This window comes from Diadema antillarum, unplaced genomic scaffold (genome assembly GCF_040938485.1).
Source record: "Diadema antillarum isolate AM-2024a unplaced genomic scaffold, OU_Dant_1.0 scf00000161, whole genome shotgun sequence".
Lineage (NCBI taxonomy): Eukaryota > Metazoa > Echinodermata > Echinoidea > Diadematoida > Diadematidae > Diadema > Diadema antillarum.
Window position 1 is genome coordinate 291,768 of NW_027271050.1, and position 23,527 is coordinate 315,294.

Below are 23,527 nucleotides of genomic sequence, written 5' to 3' on the forward strand. Positions count from 1 at the left end.
AAATAGGTTCGAAGACTTCCACCTGTAGGCTCACCATCGGTGACGTCACTGCAATAGTGCTGGAGACTATCTGCTGACGGAATCCTCTCCTATATTTCAGAAAGGAAGTCCACTGTGCGGATCTAGTAGGAATTTTTTCCACCAGCGTGTTTCGATCTGACCGATAGATCGATTATAGCAGAACGTTGGTACCGCGGAGCACAGGAAGTGCTGATCGGGCTGGCACCATTTCCACTTTTTGTTGTTGTTTTTTTTTTGCGGTGTATTTCTTTTTACTTCAGTCTGAGTCGACCTCTCTGACGGATCTGTCAGCGATAAAAGGCCCCGGCAATAGGATATAAATACAGGGGATTTTTCAGAAGCAAGTCAGTCTCACCTGTCAACGTAAACTCGATAGTTGCGCTCTCATCACAAAATCTATCCTCATTAAGTGTTTAAGATAATTAGAGTGGTTCAGCTTAACAGTTTTACAAAGCAACGGATTGTGTACATCCATCAGCACTGGAATATTGAAATCAAGCATCAATTTGCCAAGACAAAACCTTCAAAAATCACTCTTCGTGCAATATTCTAGAGGTATATTCATCATGTTGGCAAGATTTTCCCAGCGCGCCGTTTCGGCATCACTGCGTGCCGCTACCACCGTCACTACCACCGCCGCCACTGAATCGACAGTCGGAGCTGGCCGTGTTGCAAGGTGTTTCCGCAAGTCACTGCTCAGGAATTTCCCCGACGACGAACTGCTCGGATGCTTTAGGGCAAGCTCTCAAACGAGGAGTTTGCGAACATCCGCGATGAAGACAACACCGGTGGCCACTCAGCTTAAGACGTTATCAGGTATGAATCTGTCTCTAAGCAATGATGAGAGAAATATACTTCATAAATCTTCTCACAGAGATGCATGAGCAGCCTAGATCTACCCTTTTTAACATACGCCACAAAACAGAGCTTACTTAAACTTCTCTATCTAAGACGTTGCTTGAGCACTATAGCTTTTGTAATGAAATGCATACGAAATATTCTTGATTTGAAGTGTTTTACACCTTTAAGTGCATGGTATCATTTTCTTGGTAGACCCATACGAAGTCGATCCCGAGCTCGTCAGCCGATACGTCGTCCGTCCAGCCAGGCCCGAAGACTGTGGTGAAATCCTGCGACTCATTGTCGGCTTGGCAGAGTGGGAAGGCACGGCAGATCAAGTCGAGATTACAGAAGAAGGTAAGGAGTATCATCATAATGTGCATGAATGTGTCTTCTTTGTGAGTGTGCGTTTGATTAGGTCATGTTTATTCATGTTTATTTAGGCACCATAAGCAAGAAGAACGCTGTCTGTGGGTGCATTAATAAAAACGTCTCAAATACTATTCTTAATTGTGCCATATTGATTGAATGCGTGTTTGTTTGGACATTGTGAAAGTGATTGGTTCTTGCCGCTTTGTGTACATGCATGTCTTTGTGTCTTGTAGTTTTCCTGTTAATAGCAAAAGCGTTCGTCTGTTTTTCAAGAGTCATAAAACAGACAAGCGTGGTAGCTGCTTCCTATTGCCGGATGCAGACTATAAACTTCCTGCCTCCAGCACCAGCCTTCGGAGACTGACAACGCAACGCTGTCACGGCTGTAGGCTAATAGCCAAGGCCTGAACTGCAATGGCAAACAGCAACGACATTTTCCAAATGAATTTCTGCAGCTCTTATTTGAAGTCTTGCGATGTTTGTATGGCGCCAAGTTTGTTAGCAAAATGTGACCATTCTTATGCTTTCCCTTATGTGTCTTACGCAGATTTACAAAGGGACGGGTTTGGCGCGAACCCTTGCTATCAGTGCGTGCTCCTCGAAGCTTACGAAGACGATGGCGTCAGCAGCGTCATCGGGTACGCCATGTTCACAACGGGTTACTGCGCGTGGAAGGGACGTACAGTCACGTGGGAGGATCTCTTCATTCATAAGGACTACAGAGGTAGAGACATTATTGCCCCTGCAATTCAGCAGCGACATTTCTCTCTATCTCGAAAACGACAATTTGCACTGCAGTGTTTTCAGAGACTCCCTATACTGAATAGCGCATAGATTCTTCTTCTTGCCGTATAAATCACCTAATAACAATCACATCCAATGCCACACCTTTGATTGTAAAGCAATTTACTCTTCGAAAAGAACTATTGATCCTCCAGTTAGAAATCTTCTCTTGGCAATGCAGGAAAATGTGTAGGTATTGGGAAATATGGATAAGCTGCTGGCATTGAAAAGAAGAATTTACGGTGCACCTCTAAAAGTCCATCAGACGATTTTTCCTCTTACTCCACTGAAAGGCTTTGCTATATTTTATTTGAAGTATTAGACCTACGTCGGTGCTGATGATACAACAACCGATAATGCAAGACCCGGACAAGATACTTGATTAGTGAATACTCTGTTCTAAATATTTGTATAGTATAGGGCTTATATGTTGAAAAGTATTCTACATTTGTACGATTTGTAGCTGTGGGGTATTCTAACATGGTAAGACATTATTCATAATATTTTGTAGATTTATATCAATTTGCATTTCTATCGAATTCTCTACTCTGTGACGATTATTGATGTGCTCTTAACTAACATTTCTCATTCTTCGATCCTCCTCCATTAGGAAAGGGGCTCGGAGCCGTGCTACTGCATGAAGTCTGTAAGGTACGTTAAATTTCACTTAAAAATTCATATACGTATAGCAATGGTTTCACACTGAACGAGGTAATTGCATGACAACGTACATTAATTTTAACATGAAGTTTCAGATTAACTGTCGGGTCGTTCTCACTTTATGATGCACTTGGAGTACTAGTAATTATCAGTTATCACACTCTCTGTTTTTACTTCCTTTGACGCTTCGCTTTTTTTGAATATCTGATATTAACCCTTTATGTGTCAGTGAGTCAAATGTGCCCAAACTTCACACAAATACTTGTAGACAAGATATCAACGTGGCAAGCAGAGGATTAATTATGTGGGGTTAACATGAATAAGTGCCAGGTATAGGTGCTAGAATAGGGAAATGACGAAACCTCTACATGTTGAACGAAATTACGTTTGTATTCTAGTTTTCTTGTTCATGTGACGTTATCATTATTTCTCAACTCTGTTTCCATTATTATTATTTACCCCCGACAGATGGGATACCTTGACGGATGCAAGTACATCAGCGGCTACGTTGACTTCGAGAACGAACGAGCCAAGGACTGGTACTCAAGCTGTGGCTTCGAGAACTTGACAGAACAGCATGGCTACAACATCATGACGATGGCTGGATCGGCGTTGCAAAATTACATCGAGAACCACCGCCCAATCGACAAGCTTGGCAAAAGAGGAGTACATGTCACATCAACAGTCGGATATTAAATTGAACATCCAAGGAAAGTCAAAACGAAAAGATTTTTCTAAGCAAGACAATGGAAAATTGCCAATTCAATCGAAGGCCTTTTCAACGGCGAAAGTGTATTCAATTGTGCTCTGTTCCTTGATGATATACATGTATTTATTAATCATATCATCCAAGCATTATATTTATTATATCTTATTTATAATTTGTTCCATATCAAATGCAGTTATATGATTCAATGCTGAGTATAAAAAAAGTTAAAAAGCACCTCTTTTGCACAGAATATGGAATGCATGTGCACAGAATGCATGTGATCTTAATGATACCATCACGAAAGTCTTTACAAATTTGACAATTCCTGGTCCCGATTGAGGAACATCAGCGCAAAAATGATTTCTCTATCCCTGAGTGTACACTTGCCAGGACAAGTCTGGCAAAGACCTGACATCTTCTTGAAAGGATAACGTTTTCCTTTAAGATGCAGAAACGTTCGGGAAAGGGGGGGGGGGGGGAGGTGATTTCCACATTCTATAAATGTACAGTGGACTCCCCGTTATAACGAAGTCCTCGGGACCGGCAGTTTTCTTCCGTTATATCGAAACTTCGTTATAACCGAACAAATAAACAATGAAATACATAGAGTAGATAACGTTGCGGCCTGAATTTTTACTTCTTTGTAATCGAAATTATGTTATAACCCTGTTTATTATAACGGGAGTGCACTGTACCATACAGGTGTGTGTTATTGTTCATCCTTGCAATTGTATTCAATGCTCTTTCACCTTGAATTTTGTGAATTCTTTGAAATAATTATGCCACTTGTGAAATGATGTATTATGTATTTAAGTGCCAATATCCTTATTTATTTGTTTATGTGCCGTATCATAATATGGAAGATTTACCTACTCACGTTTAATAGTAAATGAAACATAATGTATGAGTCTTTCAATGGAATAATTGACTTACACTAGAATACCAAATGTTTACTTGTGTCATTTCTAACGGTGTGAGTTTGATAAAAAACGCTCAATACTGTGTTTGAGAGAGAGAGAGAGAGAGAGTTATTATTACGAGGATTTTAGATCAAAAAGGTTTGGACCCGTTCATCTAAATCCCTCTTTCTTCCTTTATAAAAATTTGCTCGTGTTTAATGCACACAGTACACATTATATTTATTCTTCTATCTATCTATCTATCTATCTATCTATCTATCTATCTCATAGCTACATCTATATATATATATATATATATATATATATATATATATATATAATCATAAAATAATGTCAATATTTGTATGTGTAAATGTATATATCTTTATATATGCAGATAAAAGTTAAAGATCATCATCGACTAGTGATAAGAAATGAAAACTTTTCAATGATATACTGCATTCGTTACATGACAAGAAATATTTTGAAGCTATTATCTATGGTAATCAATTATTTTGGGTGGATTATCTCAAGTATTTTACATTTATGAAAATGGATGTAATATATCTGTTTCTGCATTTAAATTGATGTTTACGTACAGTAGATGAAGAGATGTTATGCAAATTGGTAACTCCTAGGTGATGGATTCATTACACTGTATGGACTGGCGTAAGAAAATAGACATAGCTTCTTCAATTCAATGGAATTCAAACTTTGTTTTCATTTTCCCAACAAAATACACAGAGTGATATGTGAAATTGAATAGTATTATGCGTATACAACACAGAAAGCAAAGAATAAAAGCATGTTCATGTCTATGATCAGTACAGGGAGAAGCATGTTATGTACAGACATATACCTATTTATATTTTGCGTGAAAAAAAGAAAGAAATGGAGGTACCAACTGAAAAAAAAACACTTTGCTTTGTACTATGTTGTTAAATCAGAGGGAAAAAGAGGAGGTGAAGAGCATTACCACGAACACTGTAAATGTTACGAAAGAGAAAAAAAAAATAAAGGAAAACGAAGAGAAAAAACCAAGGAAACAGAAAATAGGGAGGAAAGAGATGAGACCGATTATTTTCGAAATATTGTCATATAAAATTGAAACAAAGAGGCTGTTTGTAAACATGGAGCGGAATTACAAATAATTCGAAGTGCCTTTTTTATAACAGAAAAACCCTATCTTATAATGTTTGACGCGTGCATGTTTCCCAATGCTGAAAATGTAGATAAGGTAATATTAAGGACGAATACAGTTTTACAACTAATGACTGTACGGGGAAAGGGAATATTAGTCTATTAACGGCACCTACATTACGTGAACTAATCTTACAAACATCATCAATGATATGACATTTCCAAGAAAGTTTATTATGATTGCCATTCCAAGGAATGTTGAATGTGAAACACTTTCTGGGACAGTATCACCAAATCAAATATCCAAATTAAAATTATCTAAGGTGCTACTAAAGAGCACGTTCTTATAGTTATTTCTTCTTTCTATATAGTACGTTAGAAACATACATGTACATGTAACACACTGAGGTGATTTCAGTTGATAATCGCATAAACTTCATAATAATATTACATATTGTACATACATGACATGTGTACATGTTGGTAGTGAGCTGCGTGTTGGTTACCAGCGCCCTCCGTGGCGTGTTGGTGTGACAGAGTGTGTGGTTGGGTGCCGTGTATTGATTATGTATTGATTGTATTGTATTGATAGAGGACATATTTGTTAATGTGTGTAGGGGGGGGGGGGGGGTGGGGGGCTGGTGTGACCTGAAGAGAGTTTGGATCTTGTTTATTCAATATGATTCTCCTTTGAAGATGGTGGTGTGACATTTTTGGACTAGATAACGCAAATCACAACGACGAGTAACAGAATGGACACGATGAACAATTACCTTATTTTCCTCAAAAATTTTTCATTATTTTAAAGACATACCTTAATTAAACTGTTAAAAAACTTCTTTCAATGATTTAATTTGATTTATTGGATCCTGTATGATCATTGTACATGCACATGTGTACATACATATATACATACATCGCTGGTGCCACACATATACATAAACATAAGTTGAAACAACAATGTCTTTTTCTTCATTGCCTTTACACAATGTACAACAAAATATATCAGCAATACAACAATGAATAATACAGTGGGGCTATAGCATACCGCGGCTTTATTTGCGTGCAGCCCCCGTACATACTACACATCGGAAGAAAATAGAAAAATGCCACTCGTGTAAATAAAGTGACAGTAAGTGACAGTCTTTTGCACTTGGATATTGTTTTCTCTGTATTTCGAGCTTGAAAAAATCAACATAAGAATAAAAACGAACGCAAGTCAATTACTGTACTAATGTAGATTAGAAAGATATCAACAAAGATTAAGAACAATCATCACTCAAATCTTACGTAGATATTACCCAATTGCTCGGACCAAACAAATGATATTACTCAAGGAACTAGTCGACCTTCTTTGAATACACTATGCCTGTATTGAATGCATAGTTAAGCAATCAATTACGCAATTAATCGATAAAAATCAATCTAGTAATTAGTCGAATAGTCAACTAGTTATTGATATTATCTATTACAGAATTTTTCATCATCATATTTAGTATTTCACCTATAAAGACGAATACCTTATAAATCTGATAGAGCTTTGAAATTTTTTATACACTCAACAAAAAAAGAAAGAAAGAAAGAAAGAAAGTAAACACTTTTTCCAATGCGTATTTTTCATAAAAGATCTTGATAAAAAGTTTTTGTGTCATAAATACCACATATCATTAAAGGTTATCTAATTGGCTACTGATCTGGTAGGTTGATACAAAGGGATATTTTACTCATTAGTGAACACATTCGTTTTTGGTTTCCCAAACACGAAAGTAAAGATTGCAGAATTTCACATGAAGTGATTCATTTCCAAATGTCCTTTTACATAATAGCAATGACAACAAACACAATGAGAGATATGAATGAATAGCAAAAATTAATTATCGTTCCCTTGTATCTCTTAATATCCTCAAAAAATTAATGGGAAGCTAAAAAAAAAGGAAAATAAGAATTTTCAGTCTCCTCAGATTTTAATATCAAGGGAATAAGATTCAAAGGGGCAAAATAGACGGATTTTTTTCATATCATTCTTTTAATTTAGGGATTTAAGAATTAATGAGACAAATTAAAGAATCAGTAATCATTTTCAATGTGCTCAATTAGGAATAACATTTCAAATTTCTACAATTTTTTTGTTTGTTTAATATTGCCTCTTAATGTCATTTGAATTTGGACTTGACAGAAGATTCTTCATTTCGCTATTATCTTATGCCTCTTATTTATTTTTGAGGGTTACAAAGGCATTATAGAGATTGATGGGAAAATTTTTCAAATCAATTTGTGTTTCCTATTGTGTTAGATTTGTCTTTTTTCTCATTGTTATATGGAAGAGCAGATTCGCATGAATGAGAAATTGTCAATTTTTTATTTATTTTTTCTTACTTTTGTGCTTTGGAAGAGAAGTACCAATGTGTTCACTCATTGTCATGCGTAAGGTTCCCCCTTTTATTGAACTTCCAGGTTGATAGGTAAATGAAATAACCTTTAGAATGGTATATAAAACGTCAATATGTAGCCTCAAAAGAGAAATATGAGCTTCAAAAGGTGTTTACTTTCTTTTTTTTTTGTTTGCTAAGTGTATTTCTAAAATTGATTAAGTTTTATGATATTGATTATCTAATGTATTGGAATACTGAAATATAATGAATAGTGATAGACATTGGAATTCAGAATGGGAATTCGAAAACTTCTTGGCTTCGGGAGCATTTGAATAAACCTATTGCATTTAAAAGCCGAATCTTTAATACTGGTCTGCCTCTAAACTTCGAACTCAATCGTCATATAAGTGTTATATACAATGTCTGCAACCTACTTCGCGCCTGTAAAGTACACGAATACCATGAGTGCACAACTCACAGCTGCATGCACACGCTGTGCATTACTGACGTGCCGATTGAGAAAGAGAAGTCTGTTTTTAATGGGTTAGTGAATATATATCATATATAGATTATATAGATTTTTAAACTTTTGTAACAACGAACCTTCGGAATAACTCCACAAAATTGTTGCTTATATGTTGAAAATTAATCAACCCTATTACTTTTTCGGATTAACGAACATCTAGTGTACGGAATTCGTTTATTTCAAAATAATGAATATTCGGAATGATGAACACCACCCTTTCAGAATAGGTGCAAGCGATGGAAAATTGTCACTATTCAGACAGGATGATATCAAAGAAGTTAACGAAATCATGTTATCTATTCATGATTTTAGTTTGGGTTTTGATTATAATTGTTTAGTTGCTATCACCCGTTCTGCGTCAATTATACTTGCTGATTATTTGTTAACATACATCAATTAATTTTTCTTGCCCCCTCACTTCTTACTTTATACTTCTTGCCTTTTTTACGCTGTTGATATATTTTTGTTCCTGCTGCTAGTATTAATCATTTCGATTGAAATACAGGCCATTAAGCGTATTTGGATTGCGGGGTGCTCTTTTCATTCAAAAGGTAAATCCTGAGGTTTTAATTTTCTTCAATTTGTCACCTTCTAAGAAATGACATTTGAGGGAGTTAGAAGGAGACAAATGGAAGAAAATTCAAATTTCAATCTTCATCCCTCTACTTATCATTCTCTTGCATTTAATGCCTTGTCAGTCTTGGACTACTAACAATGTCGGAATTTCGGAGGTGGGTATTTGTTCCAATAACCAACGATGACCTGGCGGTAGTGTCTCTGCCCGGAAAGTACTGTAGTAGATCACAAGTTCGAGTAACATGGTTCCTTTTTTTTTCAGACATGTTTGTTAGATAACAGATCAGCAGTGCAGATCATAATATAAATTTCATTTGTTGGAGGGAGAAAAATTGAAGAATATTCAAATCTCAACATATACCGCTCCACTGAACATTCTCTTGCATTTAAAGGTAAATCCTCTTCCATAAGTTGTAATTGGTCAGGTTTGCGGATTTCGAAAATCAAAATATTGACATTTCTATGTTCAATACAACAGCTTAAATGTTTTGTAATGATTAACATGAAAGAAGTGGAGGGAAGAGATGAGAGCAAAAAGATTAACAGCCGGACACAATTAATACAACATTAAGTCTATGGAGAACGCATGAATAATCATTAGTGATACCACCGTACATACATTATCGAAAATTCCACTTCAGACTGTCGATTCTACGAACACGCCACGCTTGACTAACTTTTCTATCGGCCGGTGTTTTGCGACGTAGTTGTGCAAGGACTTCCGGGTCATTGCTATCAGGTTGTAGCCGTGTTTCTCCGTAATGTTCTCATAGCCGCACTTCTTGTACCATTCTCTGGCGGGCTCATTCTCGAAGTCAACATAACCAGTGATATACTTGCATCCACCGAGGTAGGCTATCTATCGGGTTGAAGGAACAGGGGATATCAAGTGTGGAGATTGAGATTTCATGAGTCACATGGTAACAAAAAGTAATAAAACATTTTCCAAAGATAGCTCCTGCATTAACAATTACCGCGTAGAACCTAGGGGTGCTTCATAAAACTGTTCGTAAAGTTACGAACGACTTACGAGCAACTGGTGATCATTGTCTTTAAGTACAGCACATCGGAACTGATCACTAGTCGCTCGTAAGTTATTCGTAACTTTACGAACAGCTTTAGGAAACAGGACCCAGAAAACACACTCATCCGGAATGATAAGACAAGCTTCACAACCCTCCCCCTCCAAAAAAAAAACACCAAAAAAAAAAACAAAACAAAACAAAAACAAAAGGAAAAAGGCAAAATAAAAGCTTAAGGCAAAAATTCCATTGATCGTTCACGCATATAAGTAGTTCAGTGATCTTAGAGAGTATGGCCAGCAATATGTTGTTTTACTTTTTTCTCTTGTTGATTCTCATAATAATATATAGATGGTAATTGGTATAGAAAAAGGAGCTGTGTATGCACTTTTTCCTCCATCTCAAAAGAAAGCATGAACACGCACACACACACACACACACACACACACACACAGAAACTTCGATTAGCAAGTCACTTACATTATGAATTTGTATGATTAATAACATAAATTGTATTTACCCTGGACGCCTCGTGGAATAAGACGGAACCAAGTCCTTTTTCTGTTAAAGAGCAATCAAAAATGTTCAAAGATTTAATTACGACATTTCACAGGTTCGACATTATCATGGTGGATTGAATCTAAAACTCAGGTAAAAAAGTAGGTATGCGTCCAAATATTCAAAGATTTAATTACGACATTTTGCGTCCATCAAAGATCATTTCTACTATAAAACAGTCATGCTGGATAATTCCGTTGATCCTTCTTAGGAAAGGAAAAAAGAATTAATGACGACCGTATGGATAGAAAACCTCATTGTTGCAAAGACGTCTCACAGCAAAACTGTCTCTCAGCATTGCACTTTCTTTCATTCTTGTTTAACCCAATTCTTTAGTCAAGTGATCCCATTACTGCAAGCCCTTGAGTTTTGTTCGTTACACCTCTTTCTTTTTCTTCCATTACCTCATACACTTCTATTTTCTTGTTCTTAATTTTTAAGTGATTTGTTACCGCCTTGTGGTAATGACCTATGTAATCCCTGTATTGTGCATTACATGTGAAATATGATTCGTTTTATATAATGCTGAATATTGTAAACGCTGAAAGAAATAAAGGAGAGTTCTATGATATCAGCTATTATTATTATGATATACATAAAGAAAATAAATGTCTCCTAAACGGTAAATCTGCGAATCTCTCTGAAAATGATTTCAGTGGTTAAGCTCAGAATCACGATTTCGTCAAATCGTTGCTAGTGCATTGTAGTGAGGACGGATTCGAGACACAAGTCATCTGATATATATATATATATATATATATATATATATATATATATATATATTAGCATCCATAGAGGGAATACACGTCTGCAAAAGAAGTATCTTATTAGGAGCATTCGTAAAGGGGAAATTTTTTATTCCCCTTAAGGTTTTGACAATGTTCTTCAAAGCTTAAGAATTGATCTGGGGCTTCAGGACTACTCCACAGTATAGGGCACATATTATGGCATAGTGTGTAGAGATTGAGGACTGCACCATCAATACAATTTAAGATTGGCAGGGATGTAAAAAAAATGGGTGTATTACTTTTGGATGTGCATAGAAAACAGGTCATTGAGGGAATTTAGGTATATCTGCTTTTTCTATAAAAGAGATGAATTTCGCCATTATCAAACATAAAGAATTTAGTGGTATAAGATGCATGCATACTGTACTCTTGTCAGATCAATTCTCCATTTAGCCCATATTGATGCATAATTTTTCACAAGGGGCAATATTTGCATTTTTTTTCTGAATATTTCTTTATCAAAATCCCCCCACCCGAAACTATGATCTGTTCCGCATTTTCCTTCATGGTTGGAAAAGCGTGTTATACACTTTGAAACAGCTGCAGCAAATGAAGTAATACTAGCTAGTTAATTTACTGTTCTCTAGGGAAAACTAATTCATAGAATGTTAATTTGGGAGATATATTGCACGAAAAATTTTTCTTTAAAACGAATTATATTGCCTTGGCCGTCTGAATATGGCTCCACCCCCCCCCTCCATGAAGAATAACATCAGTGTTTTCGACTGACCTCTGAAATCATCACGAATGAAGATGTCTTCCCATAAGACCGAGCGCCCTTTCCACGCGCAGTAGCTCCGTGTGAACATGACGTAACCGATGATGCTGCTGACGTCATCATCCTGACAGGCTTCAAGGAGGATGCACTGGTAGAAAGACTCCTCCCCGAATCCATCCCGTCTCAAGTCTATACGACAAAGGCATGAATATCAAAACTATTAAACACCTTTGTGAAGAAAACAAAATACTCAATCACTACACTCATCTATTCATCCATTTCATTTCATTTTATTTCATTTTCAAAAAAAGTATAAGGTATAATATAACATATTAAAACATATAGGCCTACTTGTACAGTTGTAAATGTTGAGTTAAAGTATTATGCTGCTATGGTGCATATGCTATTGTATGTTAGTATGACTTAGTTTCATTCGTATTTTGTGATATGTCTGTGGTGTACCTGTGATGTATTCAATGTCTATTTTTTGTGATATCCAATGTACAAAGAACTTCCAGAGTGGAAAAAAAAGTAATCAACCAATCAATGTAAAGTACAATTTAGCATAATCATTATCATCATATCCCAATGTCATAAAAACAAGCAAAATTCAAAATTGTGTATGGACGGTTAGGATAAAAATGAAATAGCTAAGACAGAAAGGTAGAAGGGTTGGGGAAGATAACGCATTTAAACGGGTGTATAGTTTTGGCGGACATGGGGATCCAGCTGGTTTTACGTTTTTGTGAGATAATCAGGAACTACATACAAAGATCTTACCATTCTAAGAGGAAATTAAAGTTTGTTTGCTGAGATTTGGTTTCGAAATGGTTTAGATTATAGGTCTGGCCTATATACAAAAAAAGCAAAACCGAATGGTATTGATAAAAGTTGGGACCCACCTTTTACCAGGACCTCTTTGTTTTTGGATATGTCATCCATTTCAAAATCGATTTTCATTAAATAAACTTTGATTTGTAGGGGCGCTGTGGCATAGTGGACAAGACTCCCGACTCCCGATCGGAGGACCCGAGTTCGAACCCCGCCCAGTGCTTACGTCCTTGGCCTTGGACAATATGCTTTTACCCACCATGTCCATTCGACCCAAGTGTATGAATGGGTAGGGTAATAATAATTGCATGGCCCTCTCTCTGGTAGAGCAGTGGTAACACTAAAGAGGGTATACCCTGGGTAAAATAGGACATTATTATTGTCATTATTATTATTATTGTTATCATTATTTTCTCTCGGCATTGTATGCGCTTTGATATTTCATCAAAGTGGTTTGTAATATAATTATCTCCGCAACAAGTGGAAATCTGAATCCCCATCTCAGCCGAAACTATTCCATCTCACTAATGCTTCCAAGCAAGAGAACAAAAAAGAGCGCCTATCCGAAGAGCAAAGCACAGTTAAGTGTAGAAAACATTGCTGATGAGTCGTATGGGAATCAAATTTATGTAGGCCTACAGGCCTAAATTTTTTTTTGCCTCCCCCTTCCCCGCCCCCCCCCCAAAAAAAGAGAAAGGTAAAAATGCGCTCATTTCTATATTGTTTGATAGTATTCCAGCAGGTTGACATTCCTCTTAGTCATATTTTTCTTGGTTTCCTCTTGGTTATACTTCCTCTTAAATTTGTTTGAGGAGCCAGTTAGTATGTGTTTTGTATATGGGGGGGGGGGGATGGGAGGCCTGGGGTGGAATGCAGTTCTCCCCTCTCCTTCCGCAGCCAAACACGTTGGCAGAATCACACCTCGGTTTGCTTCACCACTGGTAACACATTTTTCTAAGGAATCTTACCTTCTTCTGTAATCTCGACTTGATCTGCCGTGTCTTCCCACTCGGCCAAGCCAACAATGAGTCTCATGATTTCTCCACAGTCTTCGGGCCTGGCTGGACGGACGACGTATCGACTCACGAGCTCGGGATCGACTTCGTACTGATCTGTAGGAAAATGTTTTGGAGGAGGATATTCTCTTCTTTTAAGCACATGATACACGGTGTTTGCCAATAAGCTAGAACATGATCGAATTCATTGTTGAAAAAAAGAATACATATCCAATCTTTGTTCTGTTAATAAAGTCAAATAACATTTATTTGAAAATTCAACAATTTTTTCCTGTTCCTGATTATTTCTTTTTAATTCTGATGCATTCCTAGTTGGCACTTGATTTCATTGGACTTAAATCTGGATGGAAAATATATCATATAAACCTAGGTATTTTCTAAATATAATTCGATTACATAGAAGTTAACTGACCTGGTGTCGTCTTCACTTGGTTTGTCACCTCCTTTGTTTTTGTGACGTACGACCCGAGATTCCTCCTTTGCGCGCCTTCGTAGCTGAGGAACTGATTGAAATCTTCGGCGGGAAAGTTCCTAATCAGAGATTTGCGCCAACACCTTGCAATGCGACTAACCCCCTCTGTAAATTTGTTGGTTGCTTGTGTGGCGGTTGCGATGCTTCTGGAGGTAGGCCTACCGGAACGCAGTGAAGCCAACATGACCCGCAGTGGCACTCTCGAAAGCATGGTACAGAATTTGTATTCAACCGACAATGGAGCCCACAGCAAGTTGTAAGTCCCTTCTTGTTGGGCACTCAGGTACCTTCAAAGCAAGAGGAACTTGATCCTTCAAAGGTTGTAACTTTTGTGTTATGAACGGAGCATGGAAGCTCGATTGCTTATAAGTTATATTGTTGTTAATGGACGTGAGCCAGGATCATGAGGAAATTGTGAAAGTTGGTTTCCTGTATTGGAAGTCAACGCATGGGTCTACACGCACGCACGCTTCAAACACTAAATAAAAGATTACTTCTCACTTTTGATATCAATATTCTCCACATGACATATTCAGAGGTCATTATAGCAGTTGATGACTGCGGCAGGTTCCGCAGCCGCTTCATTTCCTCCTAACAGGGTACCGCTGGACCCAGTCGGAGCATCCTGAGGTCATTGTTCTTGTTCTTGGCCCCTCTTGACATCGTAGACACTCCATAGGGCTTTTTACACTTGTACATTTTTGCTTAGTCCCGTACCAACGGTGGGGCTAAGGGGGGGGGGGGGGGGGCTTAGCCCCACCGTTGGTACGGGACTATCCTTAGCCCACTTTCTGTTTACACTCGTTTTTGCCAAAGTGGGCTAGCCCCATCGATAGTCCGGTACTATCTGGCCCTGCAAAATAGCAGGGTTAGCACCGCAATTGCGGTGCCAAGCAAGTGAGTGTAAACAGAACGAAAAAATAATCCGGGGCTAAGCGACGGAGACAAAGTCCGACCCCCATCACTGACCAATCAGAAACGAGGTAATCAAGCTGCCGGTGCGTTCGTGTACGTGTACAGTGCACAGCGTAATCATGAATATTCATGTAGTTTGGAAAGTCCGGGGCTAAGAAATACGAGTGTAAAAAGGTCAGTTTTCTCCTTATCCCCGGACAAGAGATAGTACGGGACTAATTGGCCAGTGTAAAAAGCTGAAAAAAAAAAATTGGTACGGGACTAACAATAGTCCTGGGTCAGAGAAAGTCCGGGGTTAAGAATCACAAGTGTAAAAAGGGCTCATGATAACTAAAAAGAAACAATCATGGTATTCCCATTACCGGACATGCATTGGGTCTCATGGGAGATCGCTAATCCGTGTTTTCCATGAGTAGGGTATTTGATTGATATTCCGTAAGCTCAAATGGAAACCATAAAATTATGCTACATTCATGTTTTCTTGTTGCATCATTAACGGAAACGCAGGATGTATGTTGGTTGGGATTTTGTGTGTGTGTATGTGTGTGTGTGTGTGTGTCTATAGGTATACGATGATTTCGTTTAAGTTTTCCGGCAACTGTCTGCAGTAGTGTAAATAATGTGATATTCCTACCACTGTACAGACGTCTCCCCCCCCCCCCACCAATTTCTCATGTTTCTTTCATTTGTGTCTAGGTTGCATTTATCGTGTCACTTTACAACAGTGCGTATCAAATTGTTTTCTTTGTTTTTTTTTCTTTTTCTTTTTACTTTTTGGCGTTTATATTTCTCCAATTCACAAATTGTCATTCCTTTAATTACATAACCAAGTAAGAAATAATCTCACATCCGCATCTGGGAATCTACACCCTACAAGCAATGCTTCTATGTAGATTCCTCATATTTCACATATTTCATTGTCTTATAAGCTGTACTTGACAATTCATCCAGGCTTTTGTATTGTGATGTTTATGTTTTATGTATTTGTTGAAATGTGGAATATGGAACAATAAAAAACAAACAAACAAACAAACAAATAAATAAGGTGATCCAACACTGCAATAAAGTCTGGTGTTAAATTTCCGGTGCTCATTCATGGTGTTAGATTAACACCTCCGGGTGTCATTTCAAAATATAAAATTGGTTTTTTTTTTTAATACTAGTAGTTTCTTAGGGACTGAATTTCCTGTTAACTCTGAACAAGACGATGAAGAGTTTTCCGATAAAGTACTCAACACATTTACACCACAGTAACACCAGTTGGTGTGGTATCCTATTGAAGCTGGACGGGTGTTATATCATTGAAATTAACACCACCAATATCAAATCAACACAATGCGGTGTCATTAATGAATTAACTCTAGCGCAGTGTCAAAAATATCACCAGCCACAGAGTCAAATTAACACCACGAAGTGCCAGGTGAACACTTTTTAACACCGTCACAATACATTTTCGACACGTATGGGTGTGGTCCTTTATTGAAGCTTGATCGGTGTTAGATTTAACACCCATCGTGTTAAATCTAACACCGATGTTTTTACAGTGAACTATGGAGGGCTACTATTTCATTATTGTCATCTATGGAGAGCACAATTTCAGTTGTGAGGAAGGAAAAAACTCTTCCTCCAGATTGGTACCTAATTGTGTTGACAAATGTCACGCATGACTGAGCACATGAACTTTAAAGACAGCGATGAAAAATTACACTTTTTTCCAAGTTCGGGAGTCACACGAAGGAAAAATGAATGTCTCACTGAATAGAATGGATGAAGTCTGTCAATTAAAGTGGCCAAATAAAAAGACCAGCCTATACGACCGCAGGTTTGTGCTTAGGGTTTCTGCTAACATTTAAAATCATATTTCCGATCGTCTTTCTGTCTTTTTTCTTCAAAAGTGAAAGACGTTGGTCATTATAAAGGAGCCTTGCTAGGTCTATCCGGAACAGAAATTGGACATGTTTCCTCTTGTCAGCGGTTCCTTGTCAAATAATAGGAAAAAAACAAACCCACAGATAAAGATGTTTTCATGTATACACGCACGAGAAATCACCCCGAACTGTGCTGTGATATCAACATAATTTTTGAGAGACATAAGAAAAAGAGCGTTCACCTCCTACATAATGAAGCATATTTTAGAGTGATATATATATACAGTGTATAATTATCTATATATTGATGTTTTTGAAGTATGATTGAAAAGAATTTCGGTTCAGTTTATTCATGAAATTATGTTGAAGAAAATCAATCAAAGAAACGAGCAAACGAACATAAAAAACATTGTTATTAGATTTCTGTCAATTTTCTGCTCTGATTTTTATGAGTTGTCGATTTTTGTACTACAACGCTAAACTGTTTTGATCTGTTGCCATAGTAGACATTGTTTCAGTAGAAAGCATTGGATTTTACTTCATGACATCACTCTACTGTTTTGGAATGGTGATGCAAAAATTTCCTGCACCACACGATATAGTACTTATACACGCCGTGTATTGCTTAATGTTCTTAGGAAGTGGATGTTTACTTAATGTGAACGTTGCAAAGCCAGAATATAATATCTGTAAATCCCCAGATGAAGAAAGGTTAACCTCAAGGATATATGGTTCTGTAAAAACGTTAAAAACGACATGTTGATTTCACTATCTTGTTCGTGTATGGTTATAATTCTCATGGAACGTTAGTGGTGCTGCCAGAAGGAAAAGTGCATTTGCTAGATTTTTTTTTTCTTTCAAACGTAGGCATCCGGAGCCCCTGAGACCGCAACTAAAGTAATTTGCCTAGAATATATGTATTCAAGTATCCTCGTCATTGGAAAAATCGTTATCAAATATTAAATTCCATATGCTGTCAAAGGAGATTCCACATGATTTATAGGCCCATAGATTTGCTTAATGTGGTACATAAATTGAAAATGCCATATGTATAGATGTATGGAATTTATCGCGGTCCTTCAGGAGAATATTCTGAAGAACCCAAAACTTACTACACTAAAAATGTGAGTTATGTAATTCTAACAATATCACGTGCATAACAAGTTCACCTGTGTAGGATTAATGAATGCTTTCTTCTTTTATTCTGCTATGTCATCATCTTTGCTTTTATTTGTTATGAATTTTGGAAACGTTCTTCTTCCTTGCTCCAATCACTATAACTGCCTACTCTTGTTCTGACGTAGAAATGAAATCAAACAGTGAAATTCATAACAGCATTGCAAAATTGCAAAACATACGCTCTAAAAGACACATATACATATTGTTCAAGAATGTGAATTTATCATCAAATCCAATGAAATGTCATGGACAGTGTACATGCAGTCACATTGGAAAATTCAAGGATGATAAGGAACCAGAAAATAGCATCAATGCTTGGCGAGTCTGGCCCCTTAAAGTTCAAGCAGTTACAAAGTCCTTTTTTTTATTACTTTAACTGTGCAGTAATGTGCTACCACTTAAAAATCACATTGAAAAGTAGCACCTTTATAAGTGGTACTTGAAGATGAAAAACATAGCAAAGGAAAATACGTGTTTTGGGGAAAGAGAGAGAGAGAGAGAGAGAGAAAAGAAACAAAGAAAGGCAGAAGAAAAATGAAAGAATAGGGATACATACAGCCAAAAATAAGGCGGAAGACCAGCCATCGCTGTATATTCGCTGCCACGCCAACGCCCGAAGCAGAGAGGCCACGAACAGTGGAAACGTCCACCGCCCTAACCCGTCCGAGCCGCCGCCCTCCCACCGTCGACCACGTATAGGCCTATATATGATTATATTTATGGATATATACGTCTGCCTTTATCAATGTACATGTAAGTATATAGAGCTCTCCACTCATTTCATTATACATTCTATTTACATTCATTATGTATATGTAAATGTTAGACTGTATATTTAAGTTACATTTTCCTGGAAATGGAAATAAATGAAATGAAATCATATCATGACGATCAAGAACGACATGTCTCCAGAAAGGACAGCAGCTAATCATGTTATAAATGACAGTGAAATGAGCATTTTTGACTGTTGGTAATGTTTGTCTTTAAACCCACATACACATCATCTCATAAAGACTTTTATGTGGCATGAATTTCACCTTAAATGATCCTTCCCAACTTCCCAAATTCAAATTCAACGGAGCTGCAATAATTCTTCGAAATGCGGGAAAACAGTTCCAGTGCGGATCCTACATAACCAAGTAATTTTAGTCCACTCCGGAAAGCAGACGGCGTCATTCATAAGCGGGGTGACCAGGGTATCAAAGTACCATGTATAAGGGACCGGTCGACGACTGGTGACGAAGAATCAAACACTGCTTGGAAATCAAGTCCCCGTCTGCTATTCTAACTGGAAAACGAACAAAACAACAATATCCTAGTTTCAACTGAAAAATCAGCAACGGGATATTGAAGACCGCCCACAACAATTTCAATTTAAATAGTCGAATCGCTAAACCAAAAACTCATTCCATATCCCGTTGCTCCCTACAAAATTTTCATATTTCATATTTTTGAAATGCCGAGGAAATAGGATTCTGAGTCAGTTTTCGACTTTCCATTTTTCATGAAACACGGTAAATAGGGTTTCAGATAATTTGATTTGATTTGATTTGATTTGATTTCATTTATCGGTTCCTGCATTATATCATTGCTCATAGCAGATACATACGCATGGTACCACGCATAATCATAAATGGATATACATAAACATTAATTGCTAACAAAGTAAGTTTCTTCATTACCTTTAGAATATACAGCAGTGCAGTTTCTCCATTGCCTTTACAAAGTACAACAGAACATTATCAGCGATGCAATGAATAACGCAGAAGGGCTACAGCTTAAACATTGCTTGATTTGCATGCAGCCCTCCTATATAATACATAACATAGGGGAAAACTGGGGGAGGGATGACTTGCATAGAGGTAGGATAGGAGAAAAGGAGAGAGGAGAGGGCCGTCTGCTTTCGCTAAAACACAAAGATGGATATTGTCATTGCCTGTCAGAATAGATGACATCGAACTGGATCTCCAAGCACTGACTGATATTTAGTCACCAGTTTTCGATCGGCCACTGACTGGTACTTTGATACCCTGATTCTAATGCTGTTGTCTGTCAGTCTGAAAGGGACTTTCCCTACGCGGCATGACAAAGCTAAATTATTGTCAGTTAAAGAGCGTATGCAATGCAAATACATGCTGACTTGTGTTGAAGTACTGTAGGATAGCTTGCTCATCACTTATGTGCCCGAAAAGAAATTATACTTTATGCTCCATATATATCTTATGATGTTACCGTTGTGCCATTTTTTTTTCTCCATCACCTGGATACTATACCACAAAAAATTCCAAACCAAAATTCTGTCAATTATGTCATCTGTAAGCCATTGCTACGTTATAATCTGATTTTCAAAAAATCGGAAGGCACATCCCCCCATTAATTAAGAATAACTTGCATATTTTCAAACAGTACTCCCCGTCCCCGCCCACACACACACAGGCTTGCCGACATTGATGAAACTCGTCAGTCACTGACAATCAGTTGTTTTAAGCTACAGAAATTCTTGCATCTGATTGGCTGAGAGCAAGGTTTCGACGAAAATCACTGACAAAGCACTTGATGAAGTACTCCCTGGTATTGGAACATGCAAGTTATAATCATGCCTATAGTGCAGGGGAATTTCCGCGGCAAAAAGACGGGGAAAGAGCTTTTGTCAACATGTGTATCTGGTTAAGGTAACCCCAAAAGGAAGGAAATCCAAGAGTTGCACGATATTAATGTGGTTTGATTTGTGATCAAAACAATGATGGAGCTTCCTAATATTCGTAGAAAAGAAAGCCCCCCCCCCAAAAAAAAAAGAAGAAGTAGAAGAAGAAGAAACGAGAGAGCTAAACGACCCCACAGTTGTAACCTATGCTTTCTACAGTACACAGACACAGAGGGCTAATCAGTAATCAAAACTATAATCAAAGAAAAATGACATCCAATGTCAAAATGAACAAAACATTATCAAATGGTGTGGAGTGCATATCCTCCGCTATTCTGTGGAATAGTTTTAAATTCTCAGGGAACAGGAACCACATGCAAATTTTTAAAATGCAACCACCTCATTTTCGTTAAACTTCATGATGGCGAGTGATTATTTTACACGGTTTTGATATCAATTCGCGATAGTGAAATCTGTGCTGAGGAATACGAAGAGTTGAGAATCTCGAAAGATGGATCTGCTTAAGCAAGAGAATCAACACTGCATGACAAATTCAGCATCCTCAGCCTTTTACATCGTCTTGATTCAGGCAGTGTGAACTTATCAACAATTTGGTTGATGGCATGGCAAGCACAACCTCTTGGTACTACAAAAGTGACGATTAGCCCCCCCCCCCCCCCCCCTCTTTGATTGCTTGAAACTGTGTGAAATCTGGCTGGGTTGTCGTTGTTTCGGGATGATAATAGGCCTGTAAAAAAAGGAGGAGGCGAAAATATGTAGGGACTCTTTTATATATCTACATAACTAAATTCACGCGTGGTGCTCGGGCTTTTAACGCATCAGCATGAGCAGTCTGGTCCAAAGCGACTTGCACTAAAGCGGACACCTAGTAAGCGTAAATTTTAGCTGAGTTTTTAACAGAGCCTTACAAACTAGAATTACCGTGACAACACCTAGACAATCTTTTTTTTTTTTTTTTTTTGTTAAGACGTTTCGAGCAAAATGTTGCTAAGACGTAACGGTTGTTCTGCCAAAGGACAGATAGGGTAATTTCCCCGACATTACCCTGTTATTACCTCGACAACGTGGTGACAATCCCTCTGTTAATCGCGGTAATATCACGCTGAATTTGGAAACACGCATGCGCAGAATTCCAGGCAGAGTGACACACCCCGCGCCGTCCTTGCCGACGTTAAGCGGCGCGTGAATCTCGAATAAGATATCTTTAAACAGAGTCCAAAATCTAGACTAAACTGTTCTGGATGTGACTTTACACGTCACATGATTGACCCAACCCGTAAAAGAAATAACAATAAAACAAGGATGCAAAAATGAACCAAATTTATCAGCTGTCATGTGTAATCCTTAGCACTCGTTATTTGATACGTTTTAAGGAAGCGTGATTTTTTTAAAAACATCATTAAAAAAAAAACAGCAATCTAGTGTGTCATTAACCCCCTCCCCTCTCCAACACGTGGGACATTCTACAAATTAGAAGTGACACTTAACGGTCTGGTCAACACTTTTGGAAAATATTTTTAAATTTGTCAGTCAAAAAGCAAGAAAAAGGGGAATAATAGAGGACAATACGTATGGCTAATTCAAGTGCCTAGGGTACTGCCTATAGTCACTTCCATTACCGCGCGTTTTTTCACTGTATGCTTAGCCTATAAAGGAGATTGACCGAAGGGGTGGGTGTAGGAGAGGGTGCCTTCCTCTGCATTGCAACGAGGGATCTTTGGCACTGTGAAATTGAAATCAACAATTTTGCAATCTTGTGAACGCTTTGGGGGAAATATTTGGAAAATCGTCAATTCAAAAGTAAGAAAATACGTATTCAAGCTAATGAGATTGGCTAGTGTGAGATGAATCTGCCTTTTTTGGCACATAGGCACTTTATTATGTCTTTCCCCTTGTATAAGAAGCACTGCTGAATGACTTAAAGGCGGAAGGTTTGGGAGGGGATACCCCCGCCCCCCCCCCACACACACACGAGTGAGCGTTTGCATTGTTTTGTGCAGTTGAAAACAAACTATCTTGTGCTAACTTTTTAGTTGAATAAAGTTGTCGATAGAAAAGTAAGAAAAATCATATTCTTCGACAATCTAGAAAGCTTACGATATATCAATCACCTCTTTTGTGTGTGTCTGCGTCTTCAAAAAGTATGTTCATTCATTTCAAACCGTAATACCGATATGCGCTTATCATTTCTCCCACTCCCCCTTTTCGCAGTGCTTCTTCTTACTCTTCTGTCGAGGTGATTTACTTTGTGGGCTTGTTTATTACTTGCTATAAGTATCGTTACACGTAGTCGCCCTATACTTACAGTTAACAACAAAATCATTCATACCCCTGGAAAATTTGTAGTTTTGAGCAGATTTCTTACAAGTAAAGGATGGAGTGATGGTGACTGGGTGTTATATCTTTCTATTCTTTCTATTGCTTTGCACATGAGGTGAAACTGGAATTAATGTCAATTTACAGAGGACAAATAACAGTAAAAAGTTAACTTGTAAGAAATTTGTTCAGAACTAATAATTTCTCAGGGGTATGAATAATTTTGTTGTTAACTGTACATCAACTTGATTCATAATTCATCGCATGTGTTATTCAGGGAT

The 23,527-nt window shown here is 37.6% G+C and overlaps 2 protein-coding genes across 2 annotated transcripts; one reads left to right on the forward strand and one right to left on the reverse strand.

Annotated features, from left to right (window-relative positions):
• The first annotated feature begins 587 nt into the window (after nt 1–587).
• Nucleotides 588–3,372, forward strand: LOC139722218 (thialysine N-epsilon-acetyltransferase-like). Its single transcript, XM_071633529.1, has 5 exons — nt 588–837; nt 1,075–1,218; nt 1,781–1,957; nt 2,627–2,667; nt 3,145–3,372. The coding sequence occupies exons 1-5, from the start codon at nt 588–590 to the stop codon at nt 3,370–3,372; spliced, it is 840 nt and encodes a 279-aa protein (XP_071489630.1).
• Nucleotides 3,373–9,535: 6,163 nt separating this feature from the next.
• Nucleotides 9,536–14,514, reverse strand: LOC139722219 (thialysine N-epsilon-acetyltransferase-like). The gene is made up of 5 exons (XM_071633530.1): nt 14,244–14,514; nt 13,784–13,927; nt 11,997–12,173; nt 10,441–10,481; nt 9,536–9,757 (listed from the first exon to the last, which is right to left on the reverse strand). The coding sequence occupies exons 1-5, from the start codon at nt 14,512–14,514 to the stop codon at nt 9,536–9,538; spliced, it is 855 nt and encodes a 284-aa protein (XP_071489631.1).
• Nucleotides 14,515–23,527: the final 9,013 nt, after the last annotated feature.

Bases quoted from the DNA above. Each gene is read 5' to 3' on its own strand.
- LOC139722218 (XM_071633529.1), top strand. From the start codon at position 588: ATGTTGGCAAGATTTTCCCAGCGCGCCGTTTCGGCATCACTGCGTGCC. The intron at 838-1,074 runs GTATGAATCTGT...TTTTCTTGGTAG, and splicing joins TCAGCTTAAGACGTTATCAG to ACCCATACGAAGTCGATCCC. The intron at 1,958-2,626 runs GTAGAGACATTA...CTCCTCCATTAG, and splicing joins CATTCATAAGGACTACAGAG to GAAAGGGGCTCGGAGCCGTG.
- LOC139722219 (XM_071633530.1), bottom strand. From the start codon at position 14,514: ATGCTTTCGAGAGTGCCACTGCGGGTCATGTTGGCTTCACTGCGTTCC. The intron at 10,482-11,996 runs GTCAGTCGAAAA...GCTCTTTAACAG, and splicing joins CATTCGTGATGATTTCAGAG to AAAAAGGACTTGGTTCCGTC. The intron at 9,758-10,440 runs GTAAATACAATT...TCAACCCGATAG, and splicing joins TATTCCACGAGGCGTCCAGG to ATAGCCTACCTCGGTGGATG.